The 21,900-nt window shown below is 38.0% G+C and overlaps 1 protein-coding gene across 1 annotated transcript; it reads left to right on the top strand.

The window, feature by feature from the left end:
* Positions 1-395: 395 nt before the first annotated feature.
* LOC130094445 (CD276 antigen homolog) lies at positions 396-16,378 on the top strand. Its single transcript, XM_056260741.1, has 5 exons — positions 396-445; positions 12,232-12,278; positions 12,388-12,708; positions 12,885-13,174; positions 16,206-16,378. The coding sequence occupies exons 1-5, from the start codon at positions 432-434 to the stop codon at positions 16,209-16,211; spliced, it is 678 nt and encodes a 225-aa protein (XP_056116716.1). The 5' UTR covers positions 396-431; the 3' UTR covers positions 16,212-16,378.
* Positions 16,379-21,900: the final 5,522 nt, after the last annotated feature.

Raw genomic sequence — 21,900 nt, 5'->3', positions numbered from 1 at the left:
GGCTAGCTAAGTGTAAAAAAAAATACTTCACACTACTGTATTGTTTACATTTTGCGTAAAACATTTGATTTAAAATTTTTGTTAACAGTTGTACATAGAGAAATTTATGTAACTTTAAATTATTAAAACGCCTTATGTTTAAACGCCTTATGTTTAAATTAATCAATGTTATTTGTATTTGTACAAAGTTCTGTTTTTAAAGTTATTAAAGTATTGCAAATATTATGTACAATAAATGTTCATTTCGTCTCATTTAAATTCGACACGGATATGGTAAAGTGCTACACAGCATAGGCCAGTCCCAGTCAGCTGGGTGTGGGCGGATAACGTTACTGTGTGCACCGAGGACGAAGCAGCAAGTAAACAGCATTTTAGAGCAATAGGGTAACGTTATAGTACTGTTTGAAAGTTGCCTACAGATTCGGTTGGTCATGATGGCAACCTGGTATGTTTGTCTGAATATTTTATTTGCATAATCTGTTTTCCCGGAAGCTAAGGGAAATGGTAATGCTAAAAAAAACTTGCAAACAGGTCAATGCGTTTTGAATAATGCATACCTGCCAACTTTTGAGTTTTGCTCGGCGTGAGATTTGTTGACGGGGGGGGGGGGGGGGGTGGTAGAGACGAGTGAGATTTGTTGACGGGGGGGGGGGGGTGTTAGAGACGAGTGAGATTTGTTGATGACGGGGGGGGGGGGCGGTCTCGCTCGCGCAAGGTCTCTCGCTCGCTCTACGCGGTTTGGAGCACAATCTCTGTCTCGCATGCTCGCTCTAGATAACGGGAGATTTTTAACGAATTTGCGGTATAACTAGTCGATCACGAGTGGCTCAACAGGTAGATATATAGATACACTCATCTTCCAGGCATTTGACCGCCCGGGTTGACACTTCAGCGTGAGAAATCGGGAGTGTGGCGTGTGAAACCGATCAAATGCGAGTGTCTCACGGCCAATGCGTGAGAGTTGGCAGCTATGATAATGCATCGTTGGAATAAGGAAACTACTGTTGCAATATTTGTGTTAGGTTATGTAATAGCCTTTTTATGTATAAAATACCACCAAACATCGGATAAAACTGGGCTCTCTTAAAACTAATAAAATGCGTCATCAAGGCCTAGTTGACAAGTTGTTTTCGTGGTGGGTGTTTCTTTGCACCTTTTAACATTAGACTTGATGAAGCTGCGATAACGGATCTTTTGTTCATTTTTTTGCCCGACTGCCACATCTACCAAGCATCGCTACGTCACCATAACATTAGTGTTTTACAGTCTATGTTTTTAACCTATTCTGGGTCAGTGTTAGGGAATATGGGTTGAAATGGGTGGTTTATTCGTTTTCTAATCCGATCGACAGGACATGTAAACTAAACGTATGACGCGCGGAACGACCTTGTCCTTGGGATTTTTTTTTTGCAGTTCAACTGTGAAGCTGCAATGCTGCTCGATCTGCTGTCTATGGGATGATTATAGTATCAAAATGATTAACACGTGCAAGCACACTTATCAATGAACTTGATACATGTTGCAGAAATGTTTTATCCATGCCTTTCAACTTGCGTGTGCAAAATTGAATGAATGTGAAGCAATTTGTACAAATAGAGACATTTTTGTGAATACAAATGTTTTCCTTTGTATTAGTGTATCATAATTTGCACATGCAACACAGAAGATGTGCAGGTGTGTGGATCAGGTGACACGCGTGCCTTCATTGACTTCTTTTCTTTGTCGATCTCATTTGATTCATTTGGATTTTGAGACTTTTTTTTCGCGGTTTTTAAGCATTTCACAACCCACACACAAACAACTTCAAATGAATAGGCCTGGTGCTAATTATTAATGTGTGCACAACTACCCATCTATTTGACAAATTCACAAATGTGCGTCACTACATTTAAACTAATACAATACAACTTGTGTGTGCAAAATCCCAAATCACATGAATGTGCAGCCTTTTGTACAAATAGAGACATAGTTGTTAATACAAAACCTCGATTTTGTATTAATGTAGGCCAGAATTTCTGCATGCAACAAGTAAGATGTGCAGTTGTGGATCAGGTCAGGTGACACGCGTGCATTCATTGACTCGTTTCTGAGTCGATCCTATTTGATTCATTTGGATTTTGAGACTTTCATTTCGCGGGTTTCGCCTTGCACGATCCACACACAGCTGTCTGAGAAAACCTGCTACCACTAGATGGCAGTATTCTGCTAAAACAGACAAGGCAGCATAATCAAGCGTTCTTCCGCATTTAAGACGCTTAATGAGAGTGATATTGAAGCACCAAATTTAGTACACAATAATATAGGCCTACCCTATTAATAAAGCATACTTTATAGAGGCAAACATTAAATCAGATTATGAACAACACCCAGAGAAAACCATAATAAAACGCTTAACGTGCAATCGCGCGTTTCATGTTCAGTAGGCCTAAGGTGTATCGGCTACTGAGTTTAAATATCGCTTGATTATGCTGCCGTTGTCTGTTTTAGCAGAATACTGCCATCTAGTAACAGGTTTTCTCAGACAGCTGTGTGTGGATCGTGCAAGGCGAAACCCGCGAAATGAAAGTCTCAAAATCCAAATGAATCAAATAGGATCGACTCAGAAACGAGTCAATGAATGCACGCGTGTCACCTGATCCACAAATGCACATCTTACTTGTTGCATGCAGAAATTCTGGCCTACATTAATACAAAATCGAGGTTTTGTATTAACAACTATGTCTCTATTTGTACAAAATGCTGCACATTCATGTGATTTGGGATTTTGCACACACAAGTTGTATTGTACATTAATAATTAGCACCAGGCCTATTCATTTGTAGTTGTTTGTGTGTGGGTTGTGAAATGCTTAAAAACCGCGAAAAGAAAGTCTCAAAATCCAAATGAATCAAATGAGATCGACAAAGAAAAGACGTCAATGAATGCACGCGTGTCACCTGATCCACACATGCACATCTTCTGTGTTGCATGTGCAAATTATGATACACTAATACAAAGGAAAACATTTGTATTCACAAAAATGTCTCTATTTGTACAAATTGCTTCACATTCATTTAATTTTTAATTTTGCACACGCAAGTTGAAAGGCATGGATAAAACATTTCTGCAACATGTATCAAGTTCATTGATAAGTGTGCTTGGACATGTTAATCATTTTGATACTATAATCATCCCATAGCTGTCTGCTCTGCTGTGTATGTGCGCGTCGCAGAACCGCCCACAAGGCAGCCTCTCGGGAATTACGTCACGCAACAAAGTAGCCCACCGTAGTGTGTGTAAAGGCAAGCGCCAATCAATTTAATGTACACGCTTAATGGGCCCTGAAAAACAGTGAAAACGGACATTTTCATGAATTTATAACAACCCCCCTTGAGTGGCAAAAGAGGACGTTTGGTCGCCCAAGTAAAAAAATCAATTCCGATTTAAAGATAAACGCGCACATACACGATCACTTTATTTAGTTCTCATGTAGCCTAAACACTTGTTCGGAAACAAAGGTGTGCATATAAACATAGCTATGGTTTGTATATTTCTAAACCTCGCCTTCTGCTTGCAGATTCTCACTCTTGCGCTCTCCATCTCTACCTCTAAACTTTGTCTGTTCTGCTCTTATCCGATTCTGGCAGTGTCGTGGAACTGCTCGCGCATGTGCAGTACGATAGGAAAGTTCCACTATTCATGATCGGGGGCCCACATTCGAGCAGATGAATTAATAACGTTAAAATCTTAATGGTTAAAGATGGGCCATACAATATAGAACAGTAATAATTAATATATGATTTATATAGGCTTCTTGGTATTTGTCGGGGGTCCCCTAATTCCTCTGGGCCCTAAGCGGCTTTTTACAGCGCTTATTGGTTAAGTCTGCCCGATGACTTACTTTTTACAGTGCATTAAATGACAATAAAAATGGCTCTTATAACAAGTATGCCAGTATAAACATTAGGACTATATGAATTAGGGGCCACGCCCTGAAAGGGCTTAAGTCCCTATACGCTGATTTCACGCAGCCGCCATTTTGAAATCAAAAGCGAGGCTCCGGTGGGAAGAACCCCCGGAAGTACAGATAGACAACAGTGCCTTGGACTACCAACCTAAAGCTGCTGCCGCGATTTACACTATTGGATGTTAATATCCAATATAGGATATGTATATAGTTCGTTCCTGCTTCTTTTTTTACGTTCTGAATTATATATAAAAAAATAATTTTATTTATAAATGAATTTCACTGTATATAGTCTAAATGAAAGAAATGTATGTACATTTTTAGAATAACTAATTTCTACATTAAACACAACACAACAATACGCCATCGCATTCACTACTCCCCTATGATTAAAGCTTAGAAGAACTCGATATTGCAACAGAAACTTTTAACTCTCTCTTTTCCAGCACTTTAGACGTAGTTGCTCCGTTGCGCTTAAAGAAGATTAAAGAAAATAGTCCAACGCCGTGGTACAGCGAGCACACCCAGGCCCTTAAGAGAGCAGCCAGAAAAATGGAGCGCAACTGGAAGAAAACTAAACTAGAGGTATTTCAGATTTCATGGAAAGAGAGCTCGATTGCTTACAGAGAGGCCTTAAAAGCTGCTAGATCTGCTTATTTTTCAACCCTATTAGAAGAAAATAACATAATCCTAGGTATTTATTTGAAACAGTGGCTAAACTAACGAAAAAGAAAGCTTGAAGCTCAGAAGTGTCCAAGCAACACAGCAGTAATGACTTTATGAACTTCTTCACTTATAAGATCGATATCAGGGACAAAATTATAACTATGCAACCGTCTACCACAGTATCGCATCAGGCAGTGCATTGTAGTCTCCATGAGGAAAAATTTGATTCATTTGTTGCCATAGAAGGGGACGAATTTTCTAAACTCGTTAATTCATCTAAATTGTCAACTTGTATGTTAGACCCTATACCGACTAAGCTACTGAAAGAGATGCTTCCAGAGGTCATATATCCTCTTCTTAATATCATTAATTCATCTTTGTCTCTAGGATACGTACCAAAAACCTTTAAGCTGGCTATGATAAAACCGCTTGTTAAAAAAACGCAACTTGATCATACAAAATTAGTCAATTACAGGCCGATCTCGAATCTTCCTTTTCTATCAAAGATATTAGAAAAAGCAGTATCCTCACAACTGTGCTCCTTTCTAGAAAGAAATTATATCTGTGAGGATTTTCAGTCAGGCTTCAGACCGTACCATAGTACCGAGACAGCTCTCATCAGTCACAAATGATTTGCTCTTATCATCCGATCGCGGTTGTATCTCTCTATTAGTGTTACTTGATCTTAGTGCTGCATTTGATACTATTGACCACAACATTCTTTTAAATAGACTCGAAAATTATGTTGGCATTAGTGGAATTGCATTAGCATGGTTTAAATCATACTTATCTGACCGTTATCAGTTTGTAGCAGTAAATGAAGAGATGTTTTATCGATCACAAGTTCAGTATGGCGTACCACAAGGCTCAGTACTAGGACCGTTGCTGTTCACTCTGTACATGCTACCCTTAGGAGATATCATTAGGGAACATGGAATTAGCTTTCACTGTTATGCCGATGATACTCAGCTGTATATTTCTTCAAAACCTAACTAAACTTACCAATTCACAAAATTAATGGAATGCATAGCTGATATAAAAAATTGGATGACTAGTAATTTCCTACTACTAAATTCTGAAAAAACAGAGATTCTAATTATTGGACAAAAAACTTCCACACGTAATAACCCAGAATACTGTCTAACACTTGATGGCTGCTCTGTTAAGTCTTCGTCGTCGGTTAGGAACCTGGGTGTGCTCTTTGATACCAATCTTTCATTTGAAAGTCACGTGTCTAGTATCTGTAAAACTGCATTTTTCCATCTTAAAAACATATCTAAATTACGCCATATGCTCTCATTAACAAATGCAGAACAATTAGTTCATGCGTTCATGACATCAAGACTAGATTATTGTAATGCTCTACTGGGTGGTTGCCCTGAATGCTTAATAAACAAACTACAGCTAGTTCAAAACGCAGCAGCTCGAGTTCTTACCAGAACCAGGAAATATGACCATATTAGCCCGGTTCTGTCAACACTGCATTGGCTCCCTATTAAACATCGTATAAATTTAAAAATATTGTTGATTACTTACAAAGCACTAAATGGTTTAGCTCCGCAGTACTTGAGCGAGCTCTTAACGCATTATAGTCCTTCACGTCTATTGCGATCTCAAAACTCCGGCCAGTTGATAATACCTAGAATATCTAAATCGACTGCTGGCGGGAGATCCTTTTCCAATTTAGCACCAAAACTTTGGAACAGTCTTCCTACCATTGTCCGGGAAGCAGACACACTCTGTCAGTTCAAAGCTAGACTAAAAACACATCTCTTTGACCTAGCATACACATAACACATTATCGACTTCTATAATTCAATGTTAGGCTGCATAGATTAGGTCAGCCGGAACTGGGAACACTTCCCTTAAATCCAGATGTACTCGTTACATCATAAGAAGAATGGCATCTAGGCTAATTTCAGTGTCTTTGTTTATCCCGAGGTTTTCTCGCAGCCTGTAGGATCCAGGCCGTATCCAGATCTGACGAAGGAGATTCGCCTGGACCCGATGACAATGCAGTGCTGAAGTGTCAACTATCCTCTCCCTATGGAGGATCCCTTTCCCACTCTACAGATAAAGCGTTGTTGAAAATCCGGTTCGCGTACCCCGAAGTGATAAAATAAAACAAAATTCTTTGTCAAATGTATAGGCAAGACAAGTAGTTTGTTTAGGCATGGTTTGTAGGGAAATTACAAACCTGCGCACACATATTCAAACGAATATAACTACAGAATCAATTCTTAATGCGCATGTGAACGCCATCAGGTCACAGGTTCGCGTTTAAAGTCTGTTTAGAGAGAACACCGTCGTCTTAGTGGCCCCTAATGTAATAACAAATGATAATTTTGCTGGAAGTGAATCAATCAAAACTAACTTTAGCTGGAAATAACGTTATTCAAAAATCGCTATAAAGCCAAAACAATCTCTGTTACCGTAAATTGTATTTTTATCTCTGTAAAGCTGCTTTGAAACAATCTACATTGTTAAAAGCGCTATATAAATGCAGATGACTTGACTTGACTAAAGGCGACACTTCCTGTTTTCTTCCCACCGGAGCCATTTCAAAATGCCGGCTGCGTGAAATCAGCATATTGCATCTGTTAGTTTTCTTATTATTATTTTTCCCGAATGGGAGTCAAGGGCAGCCCTATAAACCGTAAGTAGGAAAATTATGAAATTTGGCACACTTATAGAGATGAAAAGTAATTGGACCAATTTTTGAATCTCTAGGACCAACTCTATAGCGCCACCACCAGTTCAAAATTTCAACATTGAAATGGTTATAACTTTTGAACCCTTTCATCTAGAAAACTGAAATTTAGTACACCTCATCACGCTCACCATGCTGATCACATTCAATATCTTACATTAAGACTCCGCCCATTACAGTAGTGGCCATTTTGAAAAGTACAGTATGCATATTTTTGCTACTTTTTTGATCTTTGAACTGAGCCGCACAGAAATGACTGGACAGATATTTTTTATTCATGTTTGATCAAAAGTTATGATGTCGCAAACTTAACGAGGTCAACCCAAAATTGGTTCAGAAGCAATAGCTCGGCCAAACTTTGATGAATCGAAACTAAAATTGGTACGCTTCATCGGAACCATGATCTGAGCCTGTGTTTGTTGCCTTATGCTAGTTAGCTTAGCATATTAATTGGTTAGCATGCTAACCAGATGCCATTCTTTCTAATGTGGGTCTTCATTTATCAAGTTAACCATAAGCTACATTAGCACATCATGCTAATCTGGTTAACATGTCATGGAACTTTTTTGTGAACTCATTCTCACACTGAAACCTCTCCTCAGCAGGCTGGTGAACATGCATGAGTGATTAGCTCAACGTGTTACACCACGGATCCCGAATGCTTCGCAACTCAGTGTGACACGTGCCCAGACCGCATGAGGTACTGTTGCAGGAAAAGATGCAGAAGTTGCATCTGTTCCAGGCATTGTGCCTAAGAATGATATCATCTGAAGCTGTCACACACAACATGCAGTGCTTTTACGTACAATTCATTATTCTTCTTCCAGAAGGGTAGTCAATGGCATCCCTATGAACCACAAGTAGAAAAATTGACACACTTGTAGTGATGGTAATGAGTAGTAATCTGACCAATTTTGGATGATTTAATCTAAATTTACAATATGCTCTGCATTTACTTTAAAATTCTTCATTTTGACTTGATTCTCTCTTGAAACTATTGAATTTCGGCAGCTGTGTAAATGCATGTCTGCCAAGTGGCGCAATGAGATGAGTGACAGGCACCTGACCCATAGATATTGGGTTCGAGTCCTGTGTGGGACAACTTTAAAATTGTGTATAAATTTGTCATTTCAATTCCTTTCTTATCTGGGTAAGAGCTGTACTAATCTTTCTTACTCTGGGATTAGAAATAAGTGTGTTCTTTTCTACATTCTGTGTTAGTTCTCATCAGAATTTCTGTTCATTTTGATTTCATCCTATCTGTACCTATCAGTTCTTCATGTACATTCTATTTCTACTGTTTTTGCCCTTCTGGCTCTGCATTGTGCTACAACCCTTTCAGCGGCTTGGCCCCGTATTGCTGCTTGCAGCTATTTAATGTTTCAATTTGTTTTAAACTATAAAAATTGACACAATGTTTGTACTTACCTTTACATGTCCTCCTGCAATATTAGTCTGAGACGACGGAACTTGTGGTCAAAAACGGAGATTGGGATCTACAATTTAGGCTGTTTAAAGTATCAACTAATTCAAATGCACAAATCACTATTGCAAGTTTTAGAACCTTGCGTCCAGGGCCGGCGCTCCGCACACGCACATCACGCGCTGCGCGTAGGGCACCAAGTGCTTGGGGGGGCACCAAAAAATCTGGGTCGTGAAAAATCATCACAATAGGCTACTAGTATAAATAACAAATAAAATATGTCTAAAGCATGTTAATATACAAAAGCAATACAAAAGTAATATAGGCCTAGACCAAATTAGTCGAGAAAAAGGTGAATCTCATTTTTCGTCTCCCTCTGGTGCCCCCCCCCCCTTCCCCACCTCCCAGTGGTCTGTTCGATTATGCCTCAATCAATGTCAAATTTGGCAGACACCGACCTCAGACATGGCCTCGGAAAGGCACCAAGAGTCGGGGGCGAAAAAAGGAAAAAGAATAGACAGCGGGATGATACTCGCGCGTCGCTTTGCAGGTAAGACAATGTTTTAAATAAAAATGTTAGTTTTGTAGCGCGGGCGCCCTTGCGTCGTGTATGCATGTCCAGGGGGGCGTCGCCAGTAGTGCAAATGAAATGATCCGTGGCTTTTTTAGCCCTGCATGTTGAATCTTTTATTTTAACGGGGGTCCGGGGCTTTCTCCCCCAGACATTTTTTAAACTTGGGCTGTTTAAGATGCAGTTAGTTTGTTTGAGAAGAAAAGGAAGACCGCTTAGATACGTTTTTTCGTTGTTGTTTTATGCGGATAATGCGTTCATTTTCAAGAGGTTCACAGGCCAAGGCCCAAGGGCGACATCTGTTGGTGAAACTGCAATTAGAAAAAAAAAAAAACCCCACAATCTCAGTGTTTGTATATTTTCATATTCACAGAGTTGTCAAATTATTAGGGCTGGGAAAAGATTAATCGCATACAAAATAAAAGTTTGTGTCTACATGATATGTGTGTATACTGTGTATAATTATTTTGTATATATAAATACACACACATATGCACGTATATATTTAAGAAATATTTGCATGTATATACTGTATATATTTATATATAATTTATATTATATATAAATTTAAATATTTTATATATAAATAACAAATATTTCTTAAATACATACATGCAAATGTGTATTTATATACACTACCGTTCAAAAGTTTGGGGTCAGTGAGAATTTTATTTTTATTTTTTGGAGGAAAGAAATCAATACTTTTATTTATCAAGGAATAGTTAATTTGATTGAACGTGACAGTAAAGACATTTATAATGTTACAAAAGTCTTTTGAACTTCCTATTCATCAAAGAATCCTAAAAAAAAAAAAAAAAAACTGTACAACTGACAGACCAACAACTGTTTCAACATTTGATGATAATAATAAATGTTTCTTGAGCATCAAATCCTCATATTATACTGATTTGTGAAGGATCATTTGACACTGAAGACACTGACACTGGTGATGCTGAAAATTCAGCTTTGATCACAGGAATAAATTACACTTTACTATATATTCACACAGAAAACAGCTGATTTACACTGGAATAATATTTAATACTATAACTGATTTTTGTTGTATTTTTAATCAAATAAGCGCAGCCATGGTTAGCAGAAGAGAATTCTTTTAAAAGTATTTAAAATCGTACCGACCCCAAACTTTTGAACGGTAGTGTATATACAAAATAATTATACACAGTACACACACATACACTCACCGGCCACTTTATTAGGTACCCCATGCTAGTAACGGGTTGGACCCCCTTTTGCCTTCAGAACTGCCTCAATTCTTCGTGGCATTGATTCAACAAGGTGCTGGAAGCATTCCTCAGGGAGTTTGGTCCATATTGACATGATGGCATCACACAGTTGCCGCAGATTTGTCGGCTGCACATCCATGATGCGAATCTCCCGTTCCACCACATCCCAAAGATGCTCTATTGGGTTGAGATCTGGTGACTGTGGAGGCCATTTTAGTACAGTGAACTCATTGTCATGTTCAAGAAACCAATTTGAAATGATTAGAGCTTTGTGACATGGTGGAAGTAGCCATCAGAGGATGGGTACATGGTGGCCATAAAGGGATGGACATGGTCAGAAACAATGCTCAGGTAGGCCGTGGCATTTAAACGATGCCCAATTGGCACTAAGGGGCCTAAAGTGTGCCAGGAAAACATCCCCCACACCATTACACCACCACCACCAGCCTGCACAGTGGTAACAAGGCATGATGGATCCATGTTCTCATTCTGTTTACGCCAAATTCTGACTCTAACATCTGAATGTCTCAACAGAAATCGAGACTCATCAGACCAGGCAACATTTTTCCAGTCTTCAACTGTTCAATTTTGGTGAGCTCTTGCAAATTGTAGCCTCTTTTTCCTATTTGTAGTGGAGATGAGTGGTACCCGGTGGAGTCTTCTGCTGTTGTAGCCCATCCGCCTCAAGGTTGTGCGTGTTGTGGCTTCACAAATGCTTTGCTGCATACCTCGGTTGTAACGAGTGGTTATTTCAGTCACTGTTGCCCTTCTATCAGCTCGAACCAGTCTGGCCATTCTCCTCTGACCTCTGGCATCAACAAGGCATTTCCGCCCACAGAACTGCCGCTCACTGGATGTTTTTTCTTTTTCGGACCATTCTCTGTAAACCCTAGAGATGGTTGTGCGTGAAAATCCCAGTAGATTAGCAGTTTCTGAAATACTCAGACCAGCCCTTCTGGCACCAACAATCATGCCACGTTCAAAGTCACTCAAATCACCTTTCTTCCCCATACTGATGCTCGGTTTGAACTGCAGGAGATTGTCTTGACCATGTCTACATGCCTAAATGCACTGAGTTGCCGCCATGTGATTGGCTGCTTAGAAATTAAGTGTTAACGAGCAGTTGGACAGGTGTACCTAATAAAGTGGCCGGTGAGTGTATATCATTCCCCAGCCCTACAAATTATGTACAGAATTATTATATTGTGCTTCATCAGACTAAGAAATTCTGAATGGTTGTTATTCCTTGGGTGGGTGAGGGGGTGAGTGGGGTGGGGGGGCACCACCAAGCATTTGTGCTTAGGGCACCCAAATGGCTAGCGCCGGCCCTGCTTGCGTCGTAAAGATAACATTCAGAAACTGACGAATCTGTTTAACGTTTCATTTAAGACAAGCTTTATGATATGCAACTATAAGGTGAGGGAAAACTAGCAAATCGCCTGCAATTAACCATGGAAACTGTCATTTAATCATTATTTTAACTAAATAAATTAAGTTATAGTCTGATAAAGTGTTTATTATAATTATTATTGTTATTAAAGTATTTCTTGGAAAATGACCCATTTTTGCTCTGCCACTGGTTTATCCTGGAAAGTTTCCATTACCTTGACTCGTGTTTCAGTGGATTATGTGTTGATAAATGTAAATTTAAACTTTTTTTTGTGTTTTAAGTTCAGTGATAATTTTCTTTCACCTGACGTTCTTTTGGACAATTCAAGGTGAGCATTAAAGTTTAACAAAAAAAAACCCTCTCTTGCCTGTTTTTTTTTTTTTTACATCTCTTGCCTGTTAAACTGTTTCATTTATTTCATCTTCTCTCTGTTTCAGTGTGCCCAGAGACCATTGTGGGTTTTATTGGTGACTCCATTGTTATTCCTTGTTCTTCTGAAGAGCATCAGCCTTCAATTCAAAACATCACTGTGCGTTGGAGACAAAACAGCCTGAATGTGTATGACATAATTAAGGGTACAGGATCAGTAGAAAGGCAGGATCCGGCATTCAAGAACAGAGCTGCAACCTTTCCTAAAGAATATCTGAACGGAAACTTCTCGCTCAAACTCAACAGTATGCGAAACACTGATGAAGGACAGTATACATGCTATATCATAGAGGAATCAATAATGAAGAATGTCCATCTTATCATTAAAGGTATGTAAAAACAAAATGATTGACACAAAGTTTTTTATTCTAAAGAGTAACAGGATCTTAATGCTATAATTGCATGACCACACTAGTTATATTTCTGCATTCTCTCTTATGGTGTAATATACAAGGATGGACTCATGTTTTCATTTTGTTTTTCTTTTTAACTTTTCTAATGACAGAGAAATCAATAAGAGGTAGCTTCAACCAGGGAACAAAACCACGACCTGAGATGACTGTAATGATTATTTCCATTCTTTGTATAGGCTTTATCTTTTCTTTAACTGTAAGTACATTCAGCATGCATGATCAACATGAACCTTATATTGTAAGTAGGTTGCAGTTTCTAAATAAATATTGCAATGATGTATGTGTTCCAGAACTTTGCCACAGGACATTCTATGGAATTGCATGTGCCGGTCCCAAGCCCGAAAAGAAGGAGGGGTTGGAGAAGGATGCCTATACTCTGACAGTAAATAAATGCTCTGTGTGCTCACTGTTTTACTATTTAAACTTCTTGTTCTTCTTCCGAGACATTTCTGAATAGTATCTCCTCCTTGAGCTTTCAAGCTACAGTAGATACAAAGTCTACACATCCCTCTTAAAACAGCTGATTTTTGTGATAAAATAAATTATTTCAGAACTTTTGCCCATTTAATGTAAAAACTACTACCTATGCACTACCTATTGAACTGAATCTTGGATCATGTCATCTGGTTCACTATACTCACTTTTGAAAAATAATGCCCCAACCATGTGTGATAAAATCAAACTGTTTGTTTCTTAAGAATCCTTGCTTTAAGTTTTAAGACGTGTTTATGTTATTCTTTGTTTATCTATGAATTCATTCCGCAATTATACTTTTTCTAAAATTGTTTTTTTTTGTACTCGTTTTACACCGTTCACCGGATTCACACGAAACTTTGCATGCATTATCCCCAGACTCTCATGACAAAAAGTGATCAAAATAATGTTGGTGTGTTGAATCTGCTATGGTTTTTTATATTTATGTGGCCCATTTAACTTATATGCCTGCATGTCATGTACACAGAAGTTTATTATCAGAGAAGTTTATGTGGAATTTGGAAAAGAGGACTTTCTAAGATTACTTGCAAAGCTGCATCAATTTTTGATGAACAGCAATAATTTAAAGGTGCTCTAAGCGATGTCACGCGTTTTTTAGGCCAAAACATTTTTTGTCACATACAGCAAACATCTCCTCACTATCCGCTGGCTGCCTGTCCCCTGAACACACTGTAAAGAAACGCGATCTCTGTAGACAGCCCAGGCTCCACAAACAGCAACAAAAACAAACTGCGGCGACCGGCTCCTCGAAACATAACAAACTGTTCCAGCCAATGACCGACAAGAAGGGTTAGGGGGGTTAGTGTGCGGATGAGGAGGAGGGAGGTCAACAAGAAGTGACGTCACCCAGGATCACTTAGAGAACCTTTAATCAACCATTTTAACTCGCACATGAAATGTGCAGTTCTATATTTTGTCCACAAGATGGAGTCCACGCTCCTTTTTAGTCTACTGCCGCCATCAGTGTTTGAATATATTGAAATTAATTAAGGAACCATGCGCTTACAGTGTCTCCTGAACTTTATAATTAGTTACGTGATTTCTATTAACTTCAGATATGTCTTTTTTTATTGATTACATCACAGTCACAGGATTTTGCTAAACAAATTCACCTTATTAGCACTGCTTCAACCCAGAATTATTTTTCAAAAGTGAGTATAGTGAACCAGATGACATGATCCAAGATTCAGTTCAATGGGTTGGCTCTAGTTCTTTTTCTAAGGCAAACATCCCAACAAAGTGTTAACCTAAAATCTCCCAATTTAGGTTAACAGGCATTCTTTGAAATTGCCCATTTATCTTTTTTTTTGTTTTTTACATAATAAAACCCAGTAGTTTTAACGAGGGTGCACAGACTTTTTTGTATCCATTTTATGTTACTGTGTTTCCCCTCCTTGAACTGCCACCTTACTGTGGTGGAGGGGTTTGAGTACCCGAAAGACCCTAGGACCTATGTTGTCCGGGGCTATATGCCCCTGTTTGGGTCTCCCAAGGCAAACAGGTCCTAGGTGACGGGTCAGACTAAAGCCCCGTTCACACCACCAGTGACAATGTCTCCAGTCTCTGTACTGTGAAGTCGCTTGTGGGCGTTCGTAGTCCTGTCGCTCTAATGTTATTGGTAGACTGCACGTCTGGCCATATCTACAAAATACCATCACAAGTGATATATAGCCTACAACTATATAATTTTAATTTGACTAGGAATTAGGCTCAAAAGAAACAGTATGCTATTGGGAGAGGTTTTTTTTATATTACCACAGCAGTGTTCAGTGGATTAAATAATTTACTAGATTAACGGGATCAATCAACAAATTAAACTCACTCATACTGTCATAAATTACTAAAATGCCATTCAAATTTGATAAATACATTTTCTTGTCCCTAATATCAACATAATGCAGGGGAAACTGTATGAAACTGAAATGAACTACAGCAGTGCTAAACTTGCATCATAAATTTACATCACTCGAACTATAAATGTATGAATTAAACCCACTGAGACTGTCGACAGTTTCTTTTCCATGCATCATTTAAATTATATCCATGTATGTGGTTACAGGCAAATCATACTCGAACTCTTCTGTCTTGCCTGCACTCGAGACGGTGACGTGAGCTCCACTGAAAGTCTTCTTTCCTATTGGTTGTCGCTCGCGAAAATCGCTTCTCATTTGCATAAAGTTGAAATTTCTCAACTTTTGTCTTGACACGCCCACATACTGTCGCCAACGGTCACTGTCGCTCGTGTCGCTGGAAGTCGCCAGCGCTCCATTGAAATTAATGGGATCATGTCGCTTTGTCGCTGCGTGTCGCTGCGTGTCGCTGGCGGTGTGAACGGGGCTTAAGAGCGGTTCAAAAACCCTTTATGATGTATTTAAATTCGAGGGCCGTGACGTCGCCCGGCATGGCGCAGCCGGGGTTGGGCCTCGTATGCGAGTGCCTGGTGGCCGGGCCTCCCCCATGGGGTACTTCAGGGTTACTTAGAAAATTAAAAGTTGTATCATAAATCGCATTATATGATTGATTAGGGATGGAGCTAATGTCAGCAAGACACAGGACCTCAAGGGCTAGAGTTTCCCACACCTGAGGTTGAAGATGAAACTGTTCAGCAGTGAAAAAATACAAGAGATATATATGCCCTTAATTTTAGGACACACAGACATGTCATATACACATTGTCATACACATATATATATATATATATTTTTTTTTTGCATCAAACAAATCACAGAAACATTGATGACTTGGGCCTTTTTTCTAATAGGGCAACATGTCCTGGGAGATACTACTCATGAAATCCAAACTATATCAAATATCTAAAAAAAAAAATGATTTGGATATTTTTTACTTAAGTCCAGATGATATTAAAAGTGACATGAAATTATTTTTTGATGATCATTTCCCACTCTTGCCTGTTTTAGGGTTAACAAGTTTCACTGGTTTTGGACACAAACAGATATCACTTGACTGGATTTGCCGTCCGGGATCGGATCTGATATTTCTGATGTGGATATCCATCCATTTTGGCATAGTCGGCAGGATGTAGATACAATCTAACAATTCGATCTAAATCTTTTGTGAGGTGTTTTAAAACACTTGTGCTGTGTGTTGCTATGTCTCCATTGATAAAATGTCTTTTGTTATTCAATTTTCTTGTTGTTGATAAAAAACATCTTTTAACTCTGAATATATTTTCAAATGTATTAAATTGACTATCTATAAGCTAAGAAATGTATTGAATATTTTAGAACTCAGATTGAAAGTTTTCGACTTAAACTTCATTAACTTGTTCATTATAACTTGAATTACTATGAATTATTTCATGTAAAAAGCTTGTTGATTTTACTTAATAATGACAATGACTGCATTACGGCCCTTATTACATGGCTTCATTCCAAATAAATGTGGTAACATGAAATACTGAGTTTAATTTTTTATTAGCTTATTTGTAAGTTAGCCTAAAGTCAATTCAAGCCACCTAGCAGCAAGAACATTTCTAAATATACAGCAGGCTATTAAAATATTCATCACATGTGAATCCAAATTTATATGGGCAAACAAAACGGCTAACTCCAACTTGAGTGAGAATAATAACAATTCCTTAGACTCAAATACATCACTGCAAAAACCAGAACAGACAACAATATTCTTGTTAACAGTACAGTGAAAACAAAACTTCAAAGGTAAAACAACAAACCAAGACCAAACATTGACTCAAAAAAGAAAGAAATACAATACAGTAAATTGCACAACTTCCCTGATAAAACGGTATTTTCATAAGAAATGGCACCCAGCCCCAACAGCTCTCCAGATGTGGACAGGCTGTTTAATTTACAAAAATTAATACATTTATAAAATATTTCAGATTCCATGTTAATGTGACAAGAACAAGAACTTGAATCTGTTTTTAACGTTTTAAGTAATCATCGTCAATATTTTTTATTGCTAATACAGTTTTTTCCCCCTGCATTTTCAATAGTAAAATTATTATCATTTTGTTCTGAGGAATTTTGCATAAACATGCATATTTTTATTGTGAAAAAAGATTCAGGCTGTAGCATGTGGTTAAACTCAACTGAAGCACAAACCAAATCCAGAAACATGTTCCAGTTTGGTCAGTGGAAACCAGTGATAAACAGAGTCTTTCACCTTTGTCTAGAGTGGCGGTTTAGCCTTCAACTGCAGTTTCTAAAACCACTTTATTTTTCAGTTCTCGGTTTTCTTCACCTCAAATGCAAGTAATTTGTTCAAGCCAACATGTTTTCAAAGCACAAATAAAATTACATTTACTAACATTATTTAGATCTGAAGTGTTGCTCATAAATCATTGAGATTTATGAGATTGTTCTGTAAATCCTCCTCCATCTGTTATTGACTGAGAGAAGCTGCACTCGGTCTGACAAAACCTGCTTCCACTGAGACGCTTCAGCAACACGCTTTCAGCAAACTGAAGGAGAACAGAGGAGAGAGACAAGATATTAATGTTAAACTATAATTAGCACATGCAGCATCATTGTAATTATAGATTATTTTCACATGATCTGAAGTACTAACCCATGCTTGTGATTAAACACAGCAGTGAAGGTGTGATGATGGTAAATTACTGTTTCTATGTATTAAATGTCTGTTCTCACCTGCGTCTCATTCACGTCTCCACTGTTACTTTCTTTACATGTTGAGTTTAAGCATATCTTCACCAAACCTGAAAGAGCAGACTCATTAAACAAAGTTACGAATCAAACATGGGGAGATTATTATATAGTGTAAGACCAACAAAAGATGTGATATTAAAGGACAAGTTCGGTATTTTACACTTAAAGCTACATTGTGTAACTTTTTTAGTTTATTCTTAGCTAAAAACACTTAGTTCTTTCAAAAATATATGTGCTCATTAATGTATATTTACTTCGTTCAAGTAATAAAGTATTCTCGTGAGTGTATAATATGCCATTGAAAATACATACGGGTAAGGGGTTCTAATGTCGGTCGCCATGTTGCCCCTCCATCTTGAAAGTACATTAGCCAAAGAGGGACATACCCGTTAATTCAAGCTTCGCCTTTCGCGTTTTAACACTCGATGGCACCGTGTCGAATGTCATATAAATAACCTATATGTTACCTGACAAATTAAATTACTGCAAATTATAATAGTTTTCTAAAATAACCTCATCACTTGAAGGAACACTCATGGACGAGGTCGAACTGGAAGCCATGTTAATCTTGGACTACATTGGCCACCGTAGGAGTTAAAACTCAGAGACGTCGGATTCAGCGGCCAAGAGTTGCGTCGCACAGTAAAGAACTTATCTGAAGCAGCAGAAAGGAGCAGCAACTGGCTGTGGTTGAGACGGAAAGATTCTAGCTGGCTGTGTACAGGCCGCCACGCTACGGTTTCGTAGAAGTCTGTTGGTTTATTTGTATACGTTCCTGTGGATATTGCGTGAATGACGGGTGGTTGGACAGATATTGTGTTTTGCGGTAGGTGGTATGCCATACGGAACCGTTGTCCACTGAAACTGCATATTAACGCACCAGTGGGGCTCGATAGCCTTAGTCAACGGGTTGGCGCGTATGGTCGGGTTGCAGAGAGATTGTGAGGTTGTGGCTAGGTCTCAGCAGCAGGAGGGATGTAGAGGTCAGTAAGCTGGGCTGAGTTGAGTGGGGGACGGAGGGGGGTGACTCTGGGACGCCAGAGTCACTGTCGAGCCCTCTTGAGGTGTCGTGGGCTAGTCGACGAAACACTGAGGACGGAAGGTGCCCACTTGAAGACCCTAGAGATGTCCCCTACTCGGCTCAATCCAGACGGTTGTCGTGCTGGTCCACTGGGGAGACCACACTGTAGTTGCAGCCGTCGCGTGTGCTGACGCACCAAGTACACTGCAGACGTTAACGCCGGACAGAAGGGGAGTCACACCACCATATGGAAAGAAGCGTAAATGGATGGAGTAGTTTACTGTAAAGCTACGTCTTAGTTTTGCTTATCTTGGCGAAAGCCGAGTACAAATCAGCATGAAGTTTTTAACATCTACTCTCGTGTAATGGAAATCAGTCATTTTAAATGACAACATTGAACATCAAAGTTAGAAAATAACTTACCGCTGATGTAGATTTTGGTGCCGTTGTTGAATTTTAGAGGTTCACTAGTTTTCACACAATAATAAACTCCTAATTCATCAATGGTGATATTCTTGATGAACAGACAACTGTTAGTTTTCACTGAGTATTTGTGTTTAGAGATGCTGTTTTCATATTTACCTCCTTCAGTTTTGCTGCTGAAAGTGCGTAAGATCAACACTGGAGGATCCGGTAATTTCAGTTTGTACCAGTAAATCTCATCTATATCAAGATCACAGGTTATTATCACATCAGATCCTAAAGTTACTGGTATGTGTGTTAGACTCTCTGTGGCTTGATACAACATGAACAGATCTATGACAGAAAGAAAAACACATTTATTAAGATATAAAATCAAAAGAAAACTGACTCAATCAAATGTGACATGAGAAACTCACAGATCTGCAGCTGTATGATCTTCATGATCTGATCCAGATGAATAATATCTGCTATGATCATTCAAACATCTCGTACTGTGAGGAAACACAAACCTCGACCACACAGACGAGAGGGGAAGTCAGAGCTGAAATCATGATTAGCTACAGGTATTTAGTCATTTTACAGTCCTGAAATCATTTTGAAAATAATTCTTCCAAGCTTGATATTTTTTCTGACAAAGTGCAATTTTAAAATGTAAAGAATATAATTTTTTTGAAATACTACAAAATAAAGTTTAGCACCAGTGTCTATGGGTCAGTAAAGCAGCATTGAAGGAGACCCTGCAGTTGCTCTGCTGTCCTCTAGAGGCGGTAAATGGAAGTGTTTCACTCAGTTTCACCGCTGGACGGCGCACTCGTTCACTCTCTCTATTTTTTCATGTAGGCCTAATTGTCTGTTCGCTGAAACCATCACACTTTCATAAGCACGTTCATCATTTGCTCATTTACATTATTTATATGTTGAGAGAACTCGATCTCGATCTAAACTTTAGTGTCTGTTTTTGCGTCAGATCTGCAGTAAACTTCATCTGAACTTCTGTGTGGAGGGAACCGATTCATATTGAAGTGTTTTAATCACGACAACAACATGAAGATCATTCAGCTTCAGCTCTGTGAGTTTATTACATGATTTACACTACCAGTCAAAAGGTTTGGATCGGTAAGATGTTTTATGTTTTAAAAAAAGTATCTTATGCTCACCAATGGAGGATTTATTTAATAAAAAGAAAAAAACATTAATATTGTGAAATATTATTACAATTTAAAACAGCTGTTTTCTACATGAAAATATACAGTAGTAAAGTGTAATTTATTCCTGTGATCAAAGCTGAATTTTCAGCATCATTACTCCAGTCTTCAGTGTCACATGATCCTTCAGAAATCATATCATTCTAATATGTTGATTTAATGTTTAAGAAACATTTCTCATTATTATCAATGTTGAAAACAGTTATTTACATTTTTATTTCAGAATTCTTTGATGAATAGAAAGTTCAAAAGATCAGAATTTATCTGAAATAGAAAGCTTTTGTAACATTAAACATTTTTTTTTTTACATATTATTTTTATGAAATAAAGTAAATCAATACTTTTATTCATAAAGGATTAATTAAATTGATCAAAAGTGACCATAAAGACATTTATGATGTTACAAAATATTCTATTTTAAATAAATGCTGTTCTTTTGAACTTTCTATTCATCAAAGAATCATTAAAAAAACATTGTACAAAACTGTTTTCAACATTTATAAATCATATTAGAATGATTTCTGAAGAATCATGTGACACTGAAGACTGGCGTAATGATGCTGAAAATTCAGGTTTGATCACAGGAATAAATTATATCTTAAAATAGTTCAAATAAAAAACAGTTACAGTATTTTAAATTGTCATAATATTTAACAATATATTGCTGTTTTTTGTGTGTATTTTTAATCAAATAACTGCAGCCATGGTGAGCAAAAGAGACTTCTAAGAAAAATTAAAAATCTTATCTATCCAAAACTTTTAAATGGCAGTGTACATATGATTATTAATCTTGCAGCTGTTTCATAAAGTGTTATTTATATGACTTCACAGTTTTAAGTAAGCTATCTAAATTGTGATGCATGTTTTATCTTATAGATCTATTAATCTGTTGTCGAGCTGCAGTGTCAGATCAACTCACTGATGTGGGATCAAATGTGACCATAAACTGTGATCTTGATGAAAATGAGGTTTATTGGATTTTACTGAAAACACCAGATCCTCCAACAGTGATTCTACGATCATTCCCAACACCAATATCACCTTTATACTTAAATAATGCATTCAGAAAGAAATATTCCGTGCATTTTAAACACCGTCTGGTTATTAATAATGTAACCGCTGATGAATTAGGAGTTTATTACTGTATGAAAACAGGCACACCTCCAAAACTCAGCAACAGCACCAGACTGCACTTCACCGGTGAGTTCATTTACTGCTTCAGTGATCAAGACATTGATGCTTACATGTGTCATTTACTTCCTTCACTCTTTTCTTTCTTTCCAGAATCAACTCAACTGACCGAGTGTCTCAATCA

Source organism: Rhinichthys klamathensis, unplaced genomic scaffold (genome assembly GCF_029890125.1).
Source record: "Rhinichthys klamathensis goyatoka isolate OS25496 unplaced genomic scaffold, OSU_Roscu_1.1 h1tg000009l_1, whole genome shotgun sequence".
NCBI lineage: Eukaryota > Metazoa > Chordata > Actinopteri > Cypriniformes > Leuciscidae > Rhinichthys > Rhinichthys klamathensis.
This window is presented reverse-complemented; position numbering and strand designations above follow the sequence as displayed.